Raw genomic sequence first — 14,341 nt, 5'->3', positions numbered from 1 at the left:
GCACAGGAAGGGAGAGTGTTGACATCATAACGTCCTTGACGTCAAAACTGTCTTAAAGGTACTTTATTCGTGTTGATCTTCCCACTGGGGCTTGCTCCTTTATCATGTGGAAGATGGTTTCATTTGAAAAATGAGGAAGCCCCTTCAAGGTAGGTAACTTGCCTTCGCTATCTGCATGAGTATTTCCCATTTTCAAATAGTTTTGTGAGGTTGTATAATTTCCATGTCTGCCTACATGTCTCTCCTTAAGCAAGGTAATGGAAGGTGACCCCGAGCACCTTACACAACAAGGAATCGATGCTTTCAGTAGAGGAGAAGGGAGAAAATTGGCAACAAAAAAAACCCAGTACAAGTAGCATTGCAGTATAACTATACAGAAATGGTAACATTAATATCATTAATTTAGTTGAAATTAATGTTTTCTCCAGGCGACAGTCTTCCTTTAATATCAATCTGATTTATAGGACCAGGAGGCAGTCAAGCAGGCCAGGAATTATCTCGAGTTTACAGAAGACTCTGTACAAGTACCGAGGAATCTAGTAGGTAAGCCCATCATAAGAAATGCCCTTGAGTAAATATTATTTATTGTTGAACTTATAAAATGGAACTGAATATCTGTAATCCATTCCTTTACCAGGAAAAGTAATAGGCAAAAACGGGAAGCTCATACAAGAAATTGTAGACAAATCTGGAGTTGTCCGAGTGAGAATTGAAGGAGACGGTGATAAAAAGATTCCACGGGAAGAGGTGTGTTGTGCTTTTGTTATGATAGTTCGATGTATGGTATACTGCAGCTTGCTATTGAGGAAAATGTATCTGATCCAAGTATGATACACTAGTCCAAGTCCTACAGAATTCTAATTAATTCAAATGTACCATCCTTGTCCTCCAGCTACCAGTCCCCCTAGATATGCCCCACCCCCCCGGGATCTGATGCACTTGAGGACCACCCCTTTCAGTGCTTCGGAGCCTAGCGCCTTCGCCAGTGCTGCCCATCCTGCGGCTAATTTCCATTCCACCACGCTGCTGTTAAACCCCAGGAATCATCTGGTAAACTAAGCCCCACATTTTCCAGTAACTCAAACCCCACCTTCCACTCCCTGGTTATTACCAAGCCCCAGGTCTCCCCATCGTAGAACTGCGAAATCCAGCACCACTCCCCAATGCTATCAAAGCCCAGCACCGTACATCTGCTACTGAGTACGTCAGGTATTGCTAAAGTCAACATACCTGTCTCCAATCTTCTACTTGTTGCCTACCATCTTCTGAGTGTCTGATTTTTTTTTTAAAGGTGAAATAAAGATTAAATACACATAATAATCAAGGCTACTCATACAGGTTTCTCAGAAAAATGAAAGGAGTTGTGGAATTCGATCTCAAACACCAATAAAAATTGCAGAATACCACATCAGAGTTTGACTTTTCTGGTTGTCAGAAATCATTGTCCATGGCATAACACCCCTATCGTTCTAAAACAGCACACCTAATTACTGCCACAATGCCACAGGAAATACCCTAGTGATATTTTTTTTAAACAAACCTCCAGTGAACATTTTTCCTCTGCGACACATCTTTGGTAAATTGAAATTTCTAGCTAAAACTTAAACCATGAAGAAACAAAGTATGCCCACCAAATATCAGTGCTGGAATGTCTGCAGTCTCTTAATTGACTTGTATGAACTCGCCCAGTATTTACTTAACAGCAATTAGATTTTGCATCCTTAGACACGTACACCTACACTTGAAGCAGAAGATTAATGCATTATATTTTACATGGCACAATGTTCCTGTCCTTACAAAGCAGCGCAATCTGAGCAGTGCCATGGGAGATTTTCCAGGCTTGAGTTGGCACGCATTCATCACGTCACACCTTAGAAAGGTATCGCGCCTGGAAATGTGGACCCAGAGGCATCACATCTCAAGTGTCACGCCTTAGAGGTCACCCTTCCAAAGCATCACGTGTCCATAGAGCAAAACAATCATAAATGGCTCAAATAACTACTTTTCTATCAAGTTACCAATTAAATATCGAATTAACTAAATAAACAAAGCCAATGCCGGAAAAGTAACCAACAGAAAACCATACAAACCCTCTTTTTATTTTTTCCTAAGGCTTTCACTCTTGAACCAGCAAGAACAAGTAACCAATCAATAATAATGTGGGACCTAAATGGGCGGCTCTGTGGGGATTGTTGAAACTGGTTGTATGGCTTTTTGAGTTTGTTATTTCAGCAGTGAAATCACTGGTTCCCAGTTTGCTAGCCACAAAATTTATGCAAATCCGACCCAGGTCCTAGAATTTGTCATTCCAGACAACTTGGCTTTTGTTTTGAAGAAATCAAATTAGAATGAGGAATAAACACTGTCTCTTTATTTGTTTCTCTATTATTGTCTCATGGGTGTTAGAAATTAGAACCTCTGTCTTGTAGGTGTGACCAGTTAGCCTTTTCTAACTCATCAAAACGCAGATGAGATAAATGGTGGCTTAAAAATGCAACTTTATTTTAATGGAACTAAAATTAGCATAAGGAAGTCTTTTTTCTCTCTCACTGGTCAATATACTTAATGAAATTTAAGAACACAAGCTGCAACAGATGTGTAATTAGTAGTTTTTCTCACTCACAGACATACATGTTTATAAAAATACTCGGTATAAATTTTGCCTTAAGATTTTGAAATTTGTTCTCTAGTTTTTCGTCAAATAATTTTGAAAAGCAACTGAGCAGAAACCGTTAGAAGCTAAAGAAAAGATTTCCATCAGTACAGCTTAATCAATGGTACTGATACATTCTGGGAAATCATGTATGCTGCACATGCTCAGAATCTGCAGAGCAAATTCATCACAACAGCAAATAGTGGCCCAGAAATTCGGGTCGGGGGCTTCCCGCGGGTGCAAGCCTCCGACCTGCACTTACCTAGTGCGCCGGTTGTTGTGCTGTGGGCCCCCGTGGGATTCCGATCCTGGGCCTGCTCCAACTGCCGGTGTGCAGTGCTTGCATATCCCAGGGGCGCAGTTAGTTCGATGCATCCCCTGGGATCACGTGGGCCATGGAGAGCCAATGGTAGCAGGGAATGCCCATTCATAAAATTGACAGGAAGAGCTGTCAAAACCATAAATACTATAAGCCCCAAAACATCACTAAAACTTCAAATAATCACATTTTTAAGATAACTAAATTATATAAAATAACTATTTTAAACAATAATTTAAATTTTTGAAAAAATTAATTACATTTTCTAACGGGGCTAAAAATAAACTTTCTTTAAAGTATTTAAAAATAATAAACCTGTGGAAAAAATGTTTTAATTTTAATTAATTCACCACTTACCTTGTTAAAAGCAGGCCTTGCGGCTGCTTTTTATATGTGTAACTCCTGGAGACTTACCCTCCCGGAAAAACCTGGGAAAAAAACGTAAGTTTGATGCGCACAAGCTGCCTCTCCGGCGCACGCGCTCCACCTCTGAACCTCTTCTTTCAAGGGAACGGAAGTGCTGGTTTCCCGCGCATGCGCAGTGCATGCACAATACCGACACTTCCATTGGGCCTACGGGTGAGTACCCCGTGTGTACTCACCCGTGGAGACCCGAATTTCTGGGCCATTAAGTCCAAGACCATACTTTTCAGAGAGGCTAAGGCCTTTTCAATAAACATTTTAATTAAAGGTATTAAAAGACACAGGACAATTCAGTAGATAAATGTGATCAAGTTATTGCGAAATATGTGATTTAAAAAAAAATAAACCCTTATTTTGGACATTAGACATTTCAGTTAGGTGGGGGGATTTCAAATGAGAAATTTGTGATGAAAATACAGTAAAATACAGGCCAGATCCTTTAATTACAATAAGTCTAACTGGGTTGCCATCCATAATGTGGACGCGGGGAAAATTTGACACAAGTGTGACGAGAAGTGCCAACAGAAAACGAGTCTTTGTAGGCAGGAAATCTGCGCAGATGCAAGATTTATAAGATATAGGCAGAATTTTTTAAATGATGCATAAGGTGCACATCACACCTGGTGTCACACTTTTCTGTGCACAAATTTTGCGTCACTATTTTTTTTTTTTTTTAAATACAGAATCATAGAAATTTATGTGAGAAGTCACACAACACCAGGTTATAGTCCAACAGCTTTATTTGAAATCACAAGCTTTCGGAGCGCTGCTCCTTCGTCAGGTGAAGTGGAGAAATGCATAAAGACACAGCTTATATAGTCAGAGAATACTGCCAGATGATTACAGGTAATCTTTCTAACTGCCCTTTATCACACCTCGGCAGAGAGATAATCACAGCAATCAAAGGTGTGAATGGTGTCCAAACAGGTCAGTCAGGAAAACATTACATCAAAGAACAATGAGGTGGGGTCACAAGGGGTCAAATGTTACAGATGTTGGGGTCTGTATGAAAAACAAAAAACAATCAAAAAACAATAAAAAGAAAAAAAAATTTTTTTTGCTGGAAATCACAGCAGGTCCGGCCGCATCTGTGTAGAGAGAACAAGCTAACGACGACTCGAGTCTGGATGACTCTACGTCAGGTGGGGTTACATGTAGGAGTGTTCCCTCCCAGTCGGGGAACACTTCAGCAGTCAAGGACATTCAGCCTCCGATCTTAGGGTAAGCATTCTCCAAGGCGGCTTCGAGACACACGACAACGTAAAATCGTCGAGCAGAAACTGATAGCCAAGTTCCGCACTCATGAGGACGGCCTCAACCGGGATTTTGGATTCATGTCACGCTACATGTAACCCCACCTGACGTAGAGTCATCCAGACTCGAGTCATCATTGGCTTGTTCTCTCTACACAGATGCGGCCCGACCTGCTGTGATTTCCAGCAAAAAAAAATTGTCTTTTTTTTTGTTTGTTCTTTGTTTTTCATACAGACCCCAGCATCTGTAACATCTGACCCCTTGTGACCCCACCTCATTGTTCTTTGATGTAATGTTTTCCTGACTGACCTGTTTGGACACCATTCACACCTTTGTTTTCTGTGATTATCTCTCTGCCGAGGTGTGATAAATGGCAGTTGGCAAGATTACCTGTAATCATCTGGCCGTGTTCTCTGACTATATATGCTGTGCCTATATGCATCTCTCCACTTCACCTGACGAAGGAGCAGCGCTCCGAAAGCTTGTGATTTCAAATAAAGCTGTTGGACTATAACCTGGTGTTGTGTGACTTCTCACATTTGTCCACCCCAGTCCAACATCTCCACATCATAGAAATTTATGGCACAGTGCCGGCTGAAAAAGAGCTATCCAGCCTAATCCCACTTTCCAGCTCTTGGTCCGTAGCCCTGTGGGTTTCAGCACTTCAAGTGCATATTCAAGTAGCGTATATATGAGGGCAATCATTGGCAATCTGCAGAGAAGCTCCCGGAGCAACAAACAGTATTTGGGAAGCATAGTCAATTGGCTTTAATTAACCTTAACAATTACACAGCATCTACTCTGTGTCTGTCACACGAGCACTTGTTTTGATGTCATATTCATAAAGTTTAAAATCACAGCTAAGCATATCACGAACCTACCAACATGTAAGTATCAAAGCTGCTGATTATAATCCAACACCTCATCACTGACCCAACAGCAGAGGTCCCTGGCTTCGACCTCCCTCAAAGACAGTGGACAGCGCTCAACCCAACCCGCACAGCGCACGGATGATGCGGCCACCTCCACCAGTGGAAGATGAGGGACGACCCGAAGTGGGACTGTGGCCATGAGTCCCAGACCATGGAACACATCACATCAACCTGCCCACTAAGATCTGTTGTGGGAGGCATCTCATTTCGCAACTCAAGATCTCAGGAGGCCAAGGAATGGATAGCCAAACTAAACATCCCGTTATAAGCTTTTACCATCATACAAAGCAACAACAATAAACCTACCAAGAGTTTTAAATGAAATGCTAAACCAATCAAATCATTAAGTGTTCTTGTAAAAAAAAAAAAAAAAAACTTTTCAGATGTCATTTTGCATTCTCGCAATTCTGAGCAACCTGTTCTAAAAGTAAGGTTTCTAGACTTAAACTTACAAAATTCACAAGGAATTTATTATTCTTAGCTATGCCGTTGCCTTTCATGACTTGGATCAACGTTTTCCATTGAAGGCCTGTTCCTCTAAGAAACCGACTGTTTGAGTTCATGAAGCTTCCCTGAAGTATCACTCTGCCAGCTAAATGAAGGAGCTAAACTATTTATCAAGCTAAACTCCAAGAATGCGCTGCAAATCTGTGCAACCAGACTGCATTGCAATTCCTAGAATGCTGTTAAGGGCTGCCAATCTTCCGAGTCAAACGAACGCCACCACATTTCGAAGTTGGCAGTGCACAAGACACCAGGATTTTTGACAGCAAGGTGAGCCATTCACCAAGATGCCAGAACTTGTTTCCTAAGCCCTTCCCTCTGACCAATCTAATTAAGAGTCTATGCCTGAAACATGAACAAATCTTTCATCTTTGCCTCTGAGTTGGAAGTTTGAGAGTTGAAGTTCCACTGAAGGACTTGAATACGTCATCTTGGCTGACACTTCAGTTCAGTACTGAAGAGGCTACAGAGAGACACTAACAACATCCCAATAATGGATAAGCAAGGGGCCACAGGGAGGGGGGAAAGAAAGAGAATCACTATCACTAAGGAAATTGTACTTGATAAAATAATGGGACTAAAAGATGACAAGTCCCCTGGACCAGATGGCCTGCATCCCAGGGTCTTAAAAGAAGTGGCTGCAGAGATAGTGGATGCATTGGTTGCAATATACCAAAATTCCCTGGACTTTGGAGAGGCCCCAGCAGATTGGAAAACCACAAATGTAACACACCTATTTAAGAAAGGAGGGAGACAGAAAGCAGGAAACTATAGACCAGTTAGACTAACATCTGTCGTTGGGAAAATGCTGGAGTCCTTCATTAAGGAAGCAGCAGCAGGGCATTTGAAAAATCATAATGCAGTCAAGCAGAGTCAGCATGGTTTTAGGAAAGGGAAATCATGTTTAACAAACTTGCTGGAGTTCTTTGAGGAGGTAACGAGCAGGGTGGACAAAGGTGAACCAGTGGATGTGGTGTATTTGGATTTCCAGAAGGCATTCGATAAGGTGCCACATAAAAGGTTACTGCATATGATAAGAGCTCACAGAATTGGGGGTAATATATTAGCATGGATAGAGAATTGGCTAACTAACAGAAAGCAGAGAGTCGGGATAAATGGGTCATATTCTGGTTGGCAAACGGTAACTAGTGGGGTGCCACAGGGATCAGTGCTAGGGCTTTCAACTATTTACAATCTACATTAATGACTTGGATGAAGGGACCGAGTGTAATGTAGCCAAGTTTGCGGATGATACAAAGATGGGTGGGAAAGCAAGTTGTGCAGAGGACTCAAAGAACCTGCAAAGGGATATAGACAGGCTAAGTGAGTGGGCAAACTTTTGGCAGATGGAGTATAATGTGGGAAAGTGCAAGGTTATACACTTTGGCAGGAAAAATAAAAAAGCTAATTATTATTTAAATTGAGAGAGATTACAAAATGCTACAGTTCAGGGGGACCTTGTACATGAAACACAAAAAGTTAGCATGCAGGTACAGCAAGTAATCAAAAAGGCAAATGGAATGTTGGCCTTTATTTCAAAGGGGTTGGAATATAAAAGCAGGGAAGTCCTGCTACAACTGTACAAGGTATTGGTGAGACCACACCTTGAGTACTGCGTACAGTTTTGGTCTCCTTATTTAAGGAAGGATATACTTGCATTGGAGGCAGTTCAGAGATGATTCACTAGGTTAATTCCAGAGATGAGGGGATTGACTTATGAGGAAAGGTTGAGCAGGTTGGGCCTATACTCATTGGAATTTAGAAGAATGAGAGGTGATCTTATTGAAACATGTAAGATACTGAGGGGGCTTGACAAGGTAGATGCAGAGAGGATGTTTCCCCTCATGGGGAAATGTAGAACGCGGGGGCACAGTTTTAGAATAAAGGGTTGCCCTTTTAGAACTGAGATGAGGCGGAATTTCTTCTCTCAGGGTCGTAAATCTGTGGAATTCTCTGCCCCAGAGAGCTGCTCCATGGAGGCTGGGTTATTAAATACATTTAAGGTGGAGATAGACACATTTTTGTAAGATAAGGGAGTGAAGGGCTATGGGGAGCGGGTGGGGAAGTGGCTTTGAGCCCAAGATCAGCCATGATCTTATTGAATCGCGGAGTAGCCTCGAGGAGCCAAGTGGCCTATTCCTGCTCCTATTTCTTATGTAGATATAGACAGGTTGACTGAGTGGCAAGAACACGGCAAATGGAATACAATGTGGGGAAGTGTGACATTATCCACTTTCGTAGGAAAAACAAAAAAGCAGAATATTTTTTGAATGGTGAGAGACTGGGAAATGTTTGCACTCAGAGGGACCTGGGTGTCCTTGTACATGAATCACAGAAAGTTAACATGCAGGTACAGCAAGCAATTAGGAAAGCAAATGGTGTGTTAGCTTTTGTTACAAAGATATTAGAGTATTAGAGGAAAGAAGTCTTACTACAATTATACAGGACATTGGTGAGGCCACACTGAGAGTACTGTGTACAATTCTGGTCTCCTTACCTAAGGAAAGACATACTTGCCTTGGAGGGAGTGCAACGAAGGTTCACTAGATTGATTTCCCTATGAGGAGAGATTGAGCAGATCAGGCCTATATTCCCTCGAGTTTAGAAGAATGAGAGGTGACCTAATTGAAACATATTAAATTCCTAAGGGGCTTGACAGGCTTAATGGTGAGAAAATGTTTCCACTGACTGAGGAATCTGGAACACGGGGGTCACAGTCTCAGAATAAGGGGCTGGCCATTTAGGACTGAGATGAGGAGAAATTTCTTCACTCAGTGGGTTGTGAATCTTTGGAATTCTCTACGCTGTGGATGCTCAGTCGTTGAGTATATTAAACTCTGAGGTCGCTAAATTTTTGGGAATGAAAGGAATTAAGGGATATGGGGATAGTGCGGGAAGGTGGAGTTGAGGTAGAAGATCAGCCATGATCTTGTTGAATGGCGGAACAGGCTCGTATAACCGACCCCTGCTCCTATTTCTTATGAAGTGCTGCGTTGTCCGAGGTGCCAATATTCAGATTAAACCGCGGCACTGTCTGCTCGTTCAGGTAGACGTAAAAGATCCCGTGACGCTATTCAAAGCAGATCAGGGAGTTCTGGTGTCCTGGCCAAAGTTCCTTCCTCAACCAATATGACCAAAAACAGATTAACATCATTTATTTCATTTGCTTGTGGCACCTTGCAGTGCGCAAATTGGTTGCCACATTTACCTACATAACCAGAGTGATTGCACTTTGAAAATAGCTCACTGTACATTGGGAGTTTCTTTGGGATGTCCGGATGACGGAGCTTTTATCGTCGCAGGGGACTTCAATCACATAAACCTAAAAACTGTACTACCAAAATTCCACCAGAATGTTTCCTGCCCCACAAGAGGGGAGAACACACTGGATCAAGTCTACACGAGCATTGTAGACGCTTATAAGGCCATTCCCTGCCCCCACCTTGGGAAGTCTGACCACCTCTCCCTGTTTCTAGCCCCGGCATACAAACCGCTCATCAAAAGAGGGAGAACATCAGTGAGAGCAGTGAAAGTATGGCCAGAGGGGGCAGTATCGGAGCTTCAGGATTGCTTCGAACGCACTGATTGGGGCATGTTTGCCCATAATGACATCGAGGAATACGCATCCACAGTGCTATTCTACATTAACAGCTGCGTCAAGGTCGTCACGACCCATAAAAATATCAGGATATACCCCAACCAGAAACCCTGGATGAACGGAGAAGTCCGCTCACTGTTGAAAGCATGCGACGCAGCATTTAAATCTGGCGACGCGGCGGCTTACAGTGCAGCTAGGACCAACCTAAAAAAGGGTATCAGGACTGCCAAAAGGAAACAGACACTGCGGATAGAGGATCACTTCCACAACAACTCGGACCCCCGGCGCATGTGGCAAGGCATCCAGTCCATCACTGACTACAAGGGCAAAAACACCAGCCCCCCGGTTAGCGATGCCTCCCTTCCGGAGGAGCTTAACAACTTCTACGCTCGCTTCGACAGGGACAACAGGGAGCCGGCTACCAAAGCCTTGCCACCCCCGGAAGACCAGGTGCTCACTCTGTCGACCTCCGACGTAAGGGGTGTTCTACGCGGAGTGAACACACGAAAGGCTGCTGGACCGGATAGCATCCCTGGACGGGTACTCAAGGAATGTGCTGATCAGCTGGCTGATGTCTTCACCGCCATCTTCAATCTGTCATTGGCCCAGGCAGTAGTCCCTACATGCTTCAAGACCGCTACCATTATTCCTGTGCCAAAACAAACGGCTGTGACGTGCCTGAACGACTATCGACCTGTTGCACTCACACCCATCATAATGAAGTGTTTCGAGAGACTGGTCTTAGCTCACATCAAAGCCAGTGTTCCCGCCTCTCTTGACCAACACCAGTTTGCCTATCGTGCAAACAGATCAACGGAGGATGCAATCACAACTGCTCTACACTCGGCACTGAATCACTTAGATGGTAAGGAGACCTACATCAGAATGCTGTTCATAGACTACAGCTCAGCATTCAACACTATCGTCCCCAACAAGCTGGCCACCAAACTCCAAACTCTTGGCCTGAACATTTCCCTCTGCAACTGGACCCTGGACTTCCTAACAAACAGACCCCAGTCTGTCAAATTAGGTAACCACACCTTCCCCCCCCCCCCTTTGACCCTGAACACGGGGGCCCCACAAGGATGTGTGCTGAGGCCCCTCCTCTACTCCCTCTTCACCCACGACTGTGTGGCTGTTCATGGTTCCAACACCATCATCAAGTTTGCGGATGATACCACGGTAGTAGGCCAGATCACCAACAACGATGAGTCAGCCTACAGGGAGGAGGTCCAGCATCTCGTGAAGTGGTGCGCCGATAACAACCTGGCCCTTAACATCAAGAAAACCAAAGAAATAATTGTGGACTTCTGGAAGTCTAAAGGCAGAAGTCACACCCCCATCCACATCAATGGGGCTGTGGTGGAAAGGGTGGACAGCTTTAAGTTCCTCGGAGTCCACATCACGGAAGACCTCTCCTGGTCCCTCAATACCTCCTCTCTGGTGAAGAAGGCCCAGCAGCGCCTATATTTCCTGAGGAGGCTGAAGGGATGTAACCTGTCACCCCTGATCCTCTCTAACTTTTACCGCTGCACAATAGAGAGCATCCTGACAAACTGTATCACGGTATGGTACGGCAGCTGTAGCTCCCATGACCGGAAAGCCCTGCAGTGGGTAGTCAAAACTGCCCAACGCATTACCGGCACCCGGCTACCGACCATAGAGCACATATACCAGAAACGCTGTTTACGGAGGTCACGGTCCATCATCAAAGACCCTACCCACCCCAGCCACAGTCTGTTCGCCCTCCTGCCATCTGGGAGACGCTACAGATGCATTCGCACCCGTACGACCAGATTTAGGAACAGCTTCTTTCCCAGGGCTGTCATCCTACTGAACTCCACAAATAAACTCTAAAGCCTGCACATCTGCCAGTGCACTTTATTATGGTTATGTTTATGTTAATATACTACAAGCCAAATGTGTGTTGAATGTTTAAATGTCTTAATCTAAATGTACACTCTCGGGAGCCGCAAGCCTACATTTCGTTTTACTGCACTTGTGCACTAACAATGACAATAAAGTTGATTTGATTCTTTTGATTTGAGGACACGATAAGGTGATAAAAATAAAAAGTTTATTCTTTGCACAAGAATTGGTTACGCTATTTGAAGGCTGCTGCTGACCATGGAAGTAAACCCTTGCATGAGTTTCAGGAGATAATGGGAAGAAAGTGAGGTGGGTGGGGTGGGGTGGAATTCACAAACATTTCTGATAAACGGCGTGTAAATGTTAGACAAAAACTTTTCCGCCCTTTTGATTGACCTGTGCTGGATGAAAATTTACGAGCCACAACTTTGCAGGCATGGCTTTATCCACTTCGAAGGCTCCCTTGTGACGAGTTTACTGTTTTCCTTTTATTGACCGACAAAGCTGGAAATGTTTCAGCATTACCAAAAGATGTCGGCTCTATAAATCAACCTGGTTAAAAAAGAATCTTCTGGAATATCAGTCTATCCTATCTGTTTTTATTTGGTGGAAATAGAATGAAAGTGTTCAAGGACTACTTCAAAAAAATAACCACGGGGGCTGGAAATGAATGGAATCGCTGAATCTGATCTCCAAAACAGCAGCTGAACATCCAGGAATTTCACATAATAAAAAAAGAAATTAACTTCCTCCGTCGCCATAACATGTGGCCCTGAACAGTGTGTGTGTGTATCCTCAACTTTTGTTCTTCATGGATCAATAAAGCTTCTTAAATGGAACAGGACTTACACATGCGCTAACAAAGCATGAACCATGTGTTAAAAATAGGATTAAGATTGGCTTACAGTATATCGTGCAATTTGGTCATGAGTATTTAAACGTTGTAGAATGATTTATGTTTATTATGTATGCTGTAAGTTTTACCCAAATTTTTTAATCTGAGAGGTTGTTTATATTAAACTCAGGCTTAAATATGACATTTTAATCCAAAAATCACTTGCAGGGCATGGTTCCTTTTGTGTTTGTTGGAACAAAGGAAAGCATAAGCAATGCACGTGTTCTGTTGGACTACCATCTGAACTACTTAAAGGTAAGAGCTGAAATTTCTCAACAGGACTGTGCTGATGGTTATCTTTTGAGTTCGGTTATAACTTCTTTGCATCCAAAAGAACTGCCACAAATGACTTTTCTTTTCCTTTTCTGTGCTTCATACTTAACGGAGGGAGGAACTTTTTGCTGATATTGCTACCTATATTGTCAAAAGTAAATAAAGTAGATCAGGATTAATCCATTCTAACCAAATTTGATTTAACTTTTTCCTCATCTCAATTTCAATGTTCTACTGGTGTGGATAAATATTGCTAAAGGATTCTCCATCCCACTCTGACCTCTCCGTTCTTGGCCTCCTACACTGTTCCAATGAAGCTCAATGCAAGCTCGAGGAACAGCATCTCAACTTTCTACTGGGCATTTTACAGCCTTCTGGCCTCAACACAGAGTTTAACATACTTTAGACCTTGAGCACCATTCTCATTTTCTGAGGGACAGCCGGTGCTGTTAATGGAGGACGGCTGCACCAGAGCCACTAGAAGCAGAGGAGATGTGGGCTGGTACTTGGGGTGGGGAATCTCCTATTACTTTTTTTGAGGATGTAACTGGTAGAATAGATAAGGGAGAACCAGTGGATGTGGTGTATTTGGACTTTCAGAAGGCTTTCGATAAGGTCCCACATAAGAGATTAGCATGTAAAGTTAAGGCACATGGGATTGGGGGCAAGGCACTGACTTGGATAGAGAACTGGTTGGCTGACAGGAAGCCAAGAGTTGGAATAAACGGGTCTTTTCCCGAGTGGCAGGCAGTAACTAGTGGAGTACTGCAGGGATCGGTGCTAGGACCCCAGCTATTCACAATATACTGTATATTAATGATCTAGACGAGGGAACTAGATGTAATATCTCCAAGTTTGCAGACGACACAAAGCTGGGTGGGCGTGTGTGCTGTGAGGAGGATGCAGAGAAACTCCAGTATGATTTGGACAGGTCGGGTGATATGGCAGATGCAGTATAATGTGGATAAATGTGAGGTTATCCACTTTGGTGGCAAAAACAGGAAGGCAGATTATTATCTGAACGGCAATAGATTGGGAGCAGGGGAAGTGCAACGAGACCTAGGTGTCCTTGTGCACCAGTCGCTGAAGGTAAGCATGCAGGTGCAGCAGGCGGTTAAGAAGGCAAATGGTATGTTGGCCTTCATAGCGAGAGGATTCGAGTACAGGAGCAAGGATGTCTTGCTGCAGTTGTACAGGGCCTTGGTGAGACCACACCTTGAGTATGGTGTGCAGTTTTGGTCGCCTTATCTGAGGAAGGATGTTCTTGCCATGGAGGGAGTGCAACGAAGATTCACCAGACTGATACCTGGGATGGCAGGAATGACGTATGAGGAGAGATTGGGTCAATTGGGCTTATATTCGCTGGAGTTTAGAAGAATGAGAGGGGATCTCATTGAAACTTATAAAATTCTAACAGGACTAGACAGACTAGATGCAGGAAGGGTGTTCCCGATGGCGGGGAAGTCCAGAACCAGGGGTCACAGTCTAAGGATAAGGGGTAAGCCATTTAGGACTGAGATGAGGAGGAATTTCTTCACCCAGAGAGTGGTGAACCTGTGGAATTCTCTACCACAAAAGGCAGTTGAGGCCAATTCATTAAATATATTCAAGAAGGAATTAG

The 14,341-nt window shown here is 43.5% G+C and overlaps 1 protein-coding gene across 8 annotated transcripts in view; it reads left to right on the top strand.

Moving 5' to 3' along the window:
• The window catches only part of fmr1 (fragile X messenger ribonucleoprotein 1), an 80,639-nt gene that overhangs the window by 47,663 nt on the left and 18,635 nt on the right, over positions 1 to 14,341 (top strand). For all 8 annotated transcript variants that reach the window (XM_086002021.1, XM_086002011.1, XM_086002002.1 and 5 more), the window contains 3 exons: positions 465 to 543; positions 638 to 747; positions 12,616 to 12,702. In XM_086002021.1, the coding sequence (XP_085858147.1) occupies positions 465 to 543; positions 638 to 747; positions 12,616 to 12,702 (276 nt within the window). The remainder of the gene's footprint in view (positions 1 to 464; positions 544 to 637; positions 748 to 12,615; positions 12,703 to 14,341) is intronic.

The sequence above is a fragment of the Somniosus microcephalus genome, chromosome 1, assembly GCF_052327205.1.
Source record: "Somniosus microcephalus isolate GS21.2 chromosome 1, FLI_Smic_1.0, whole genome shotgun sequence".
Lineage (NCBI taxonomy): Eukaryota > Metazoa > Chordata > Chondrichthyes > Squaliformes > Somniosidae > Somniosus > Somniosus microcephalus.
This window is presented reverse-complemented; position numbering and strand designations above follow the sequence as displayed.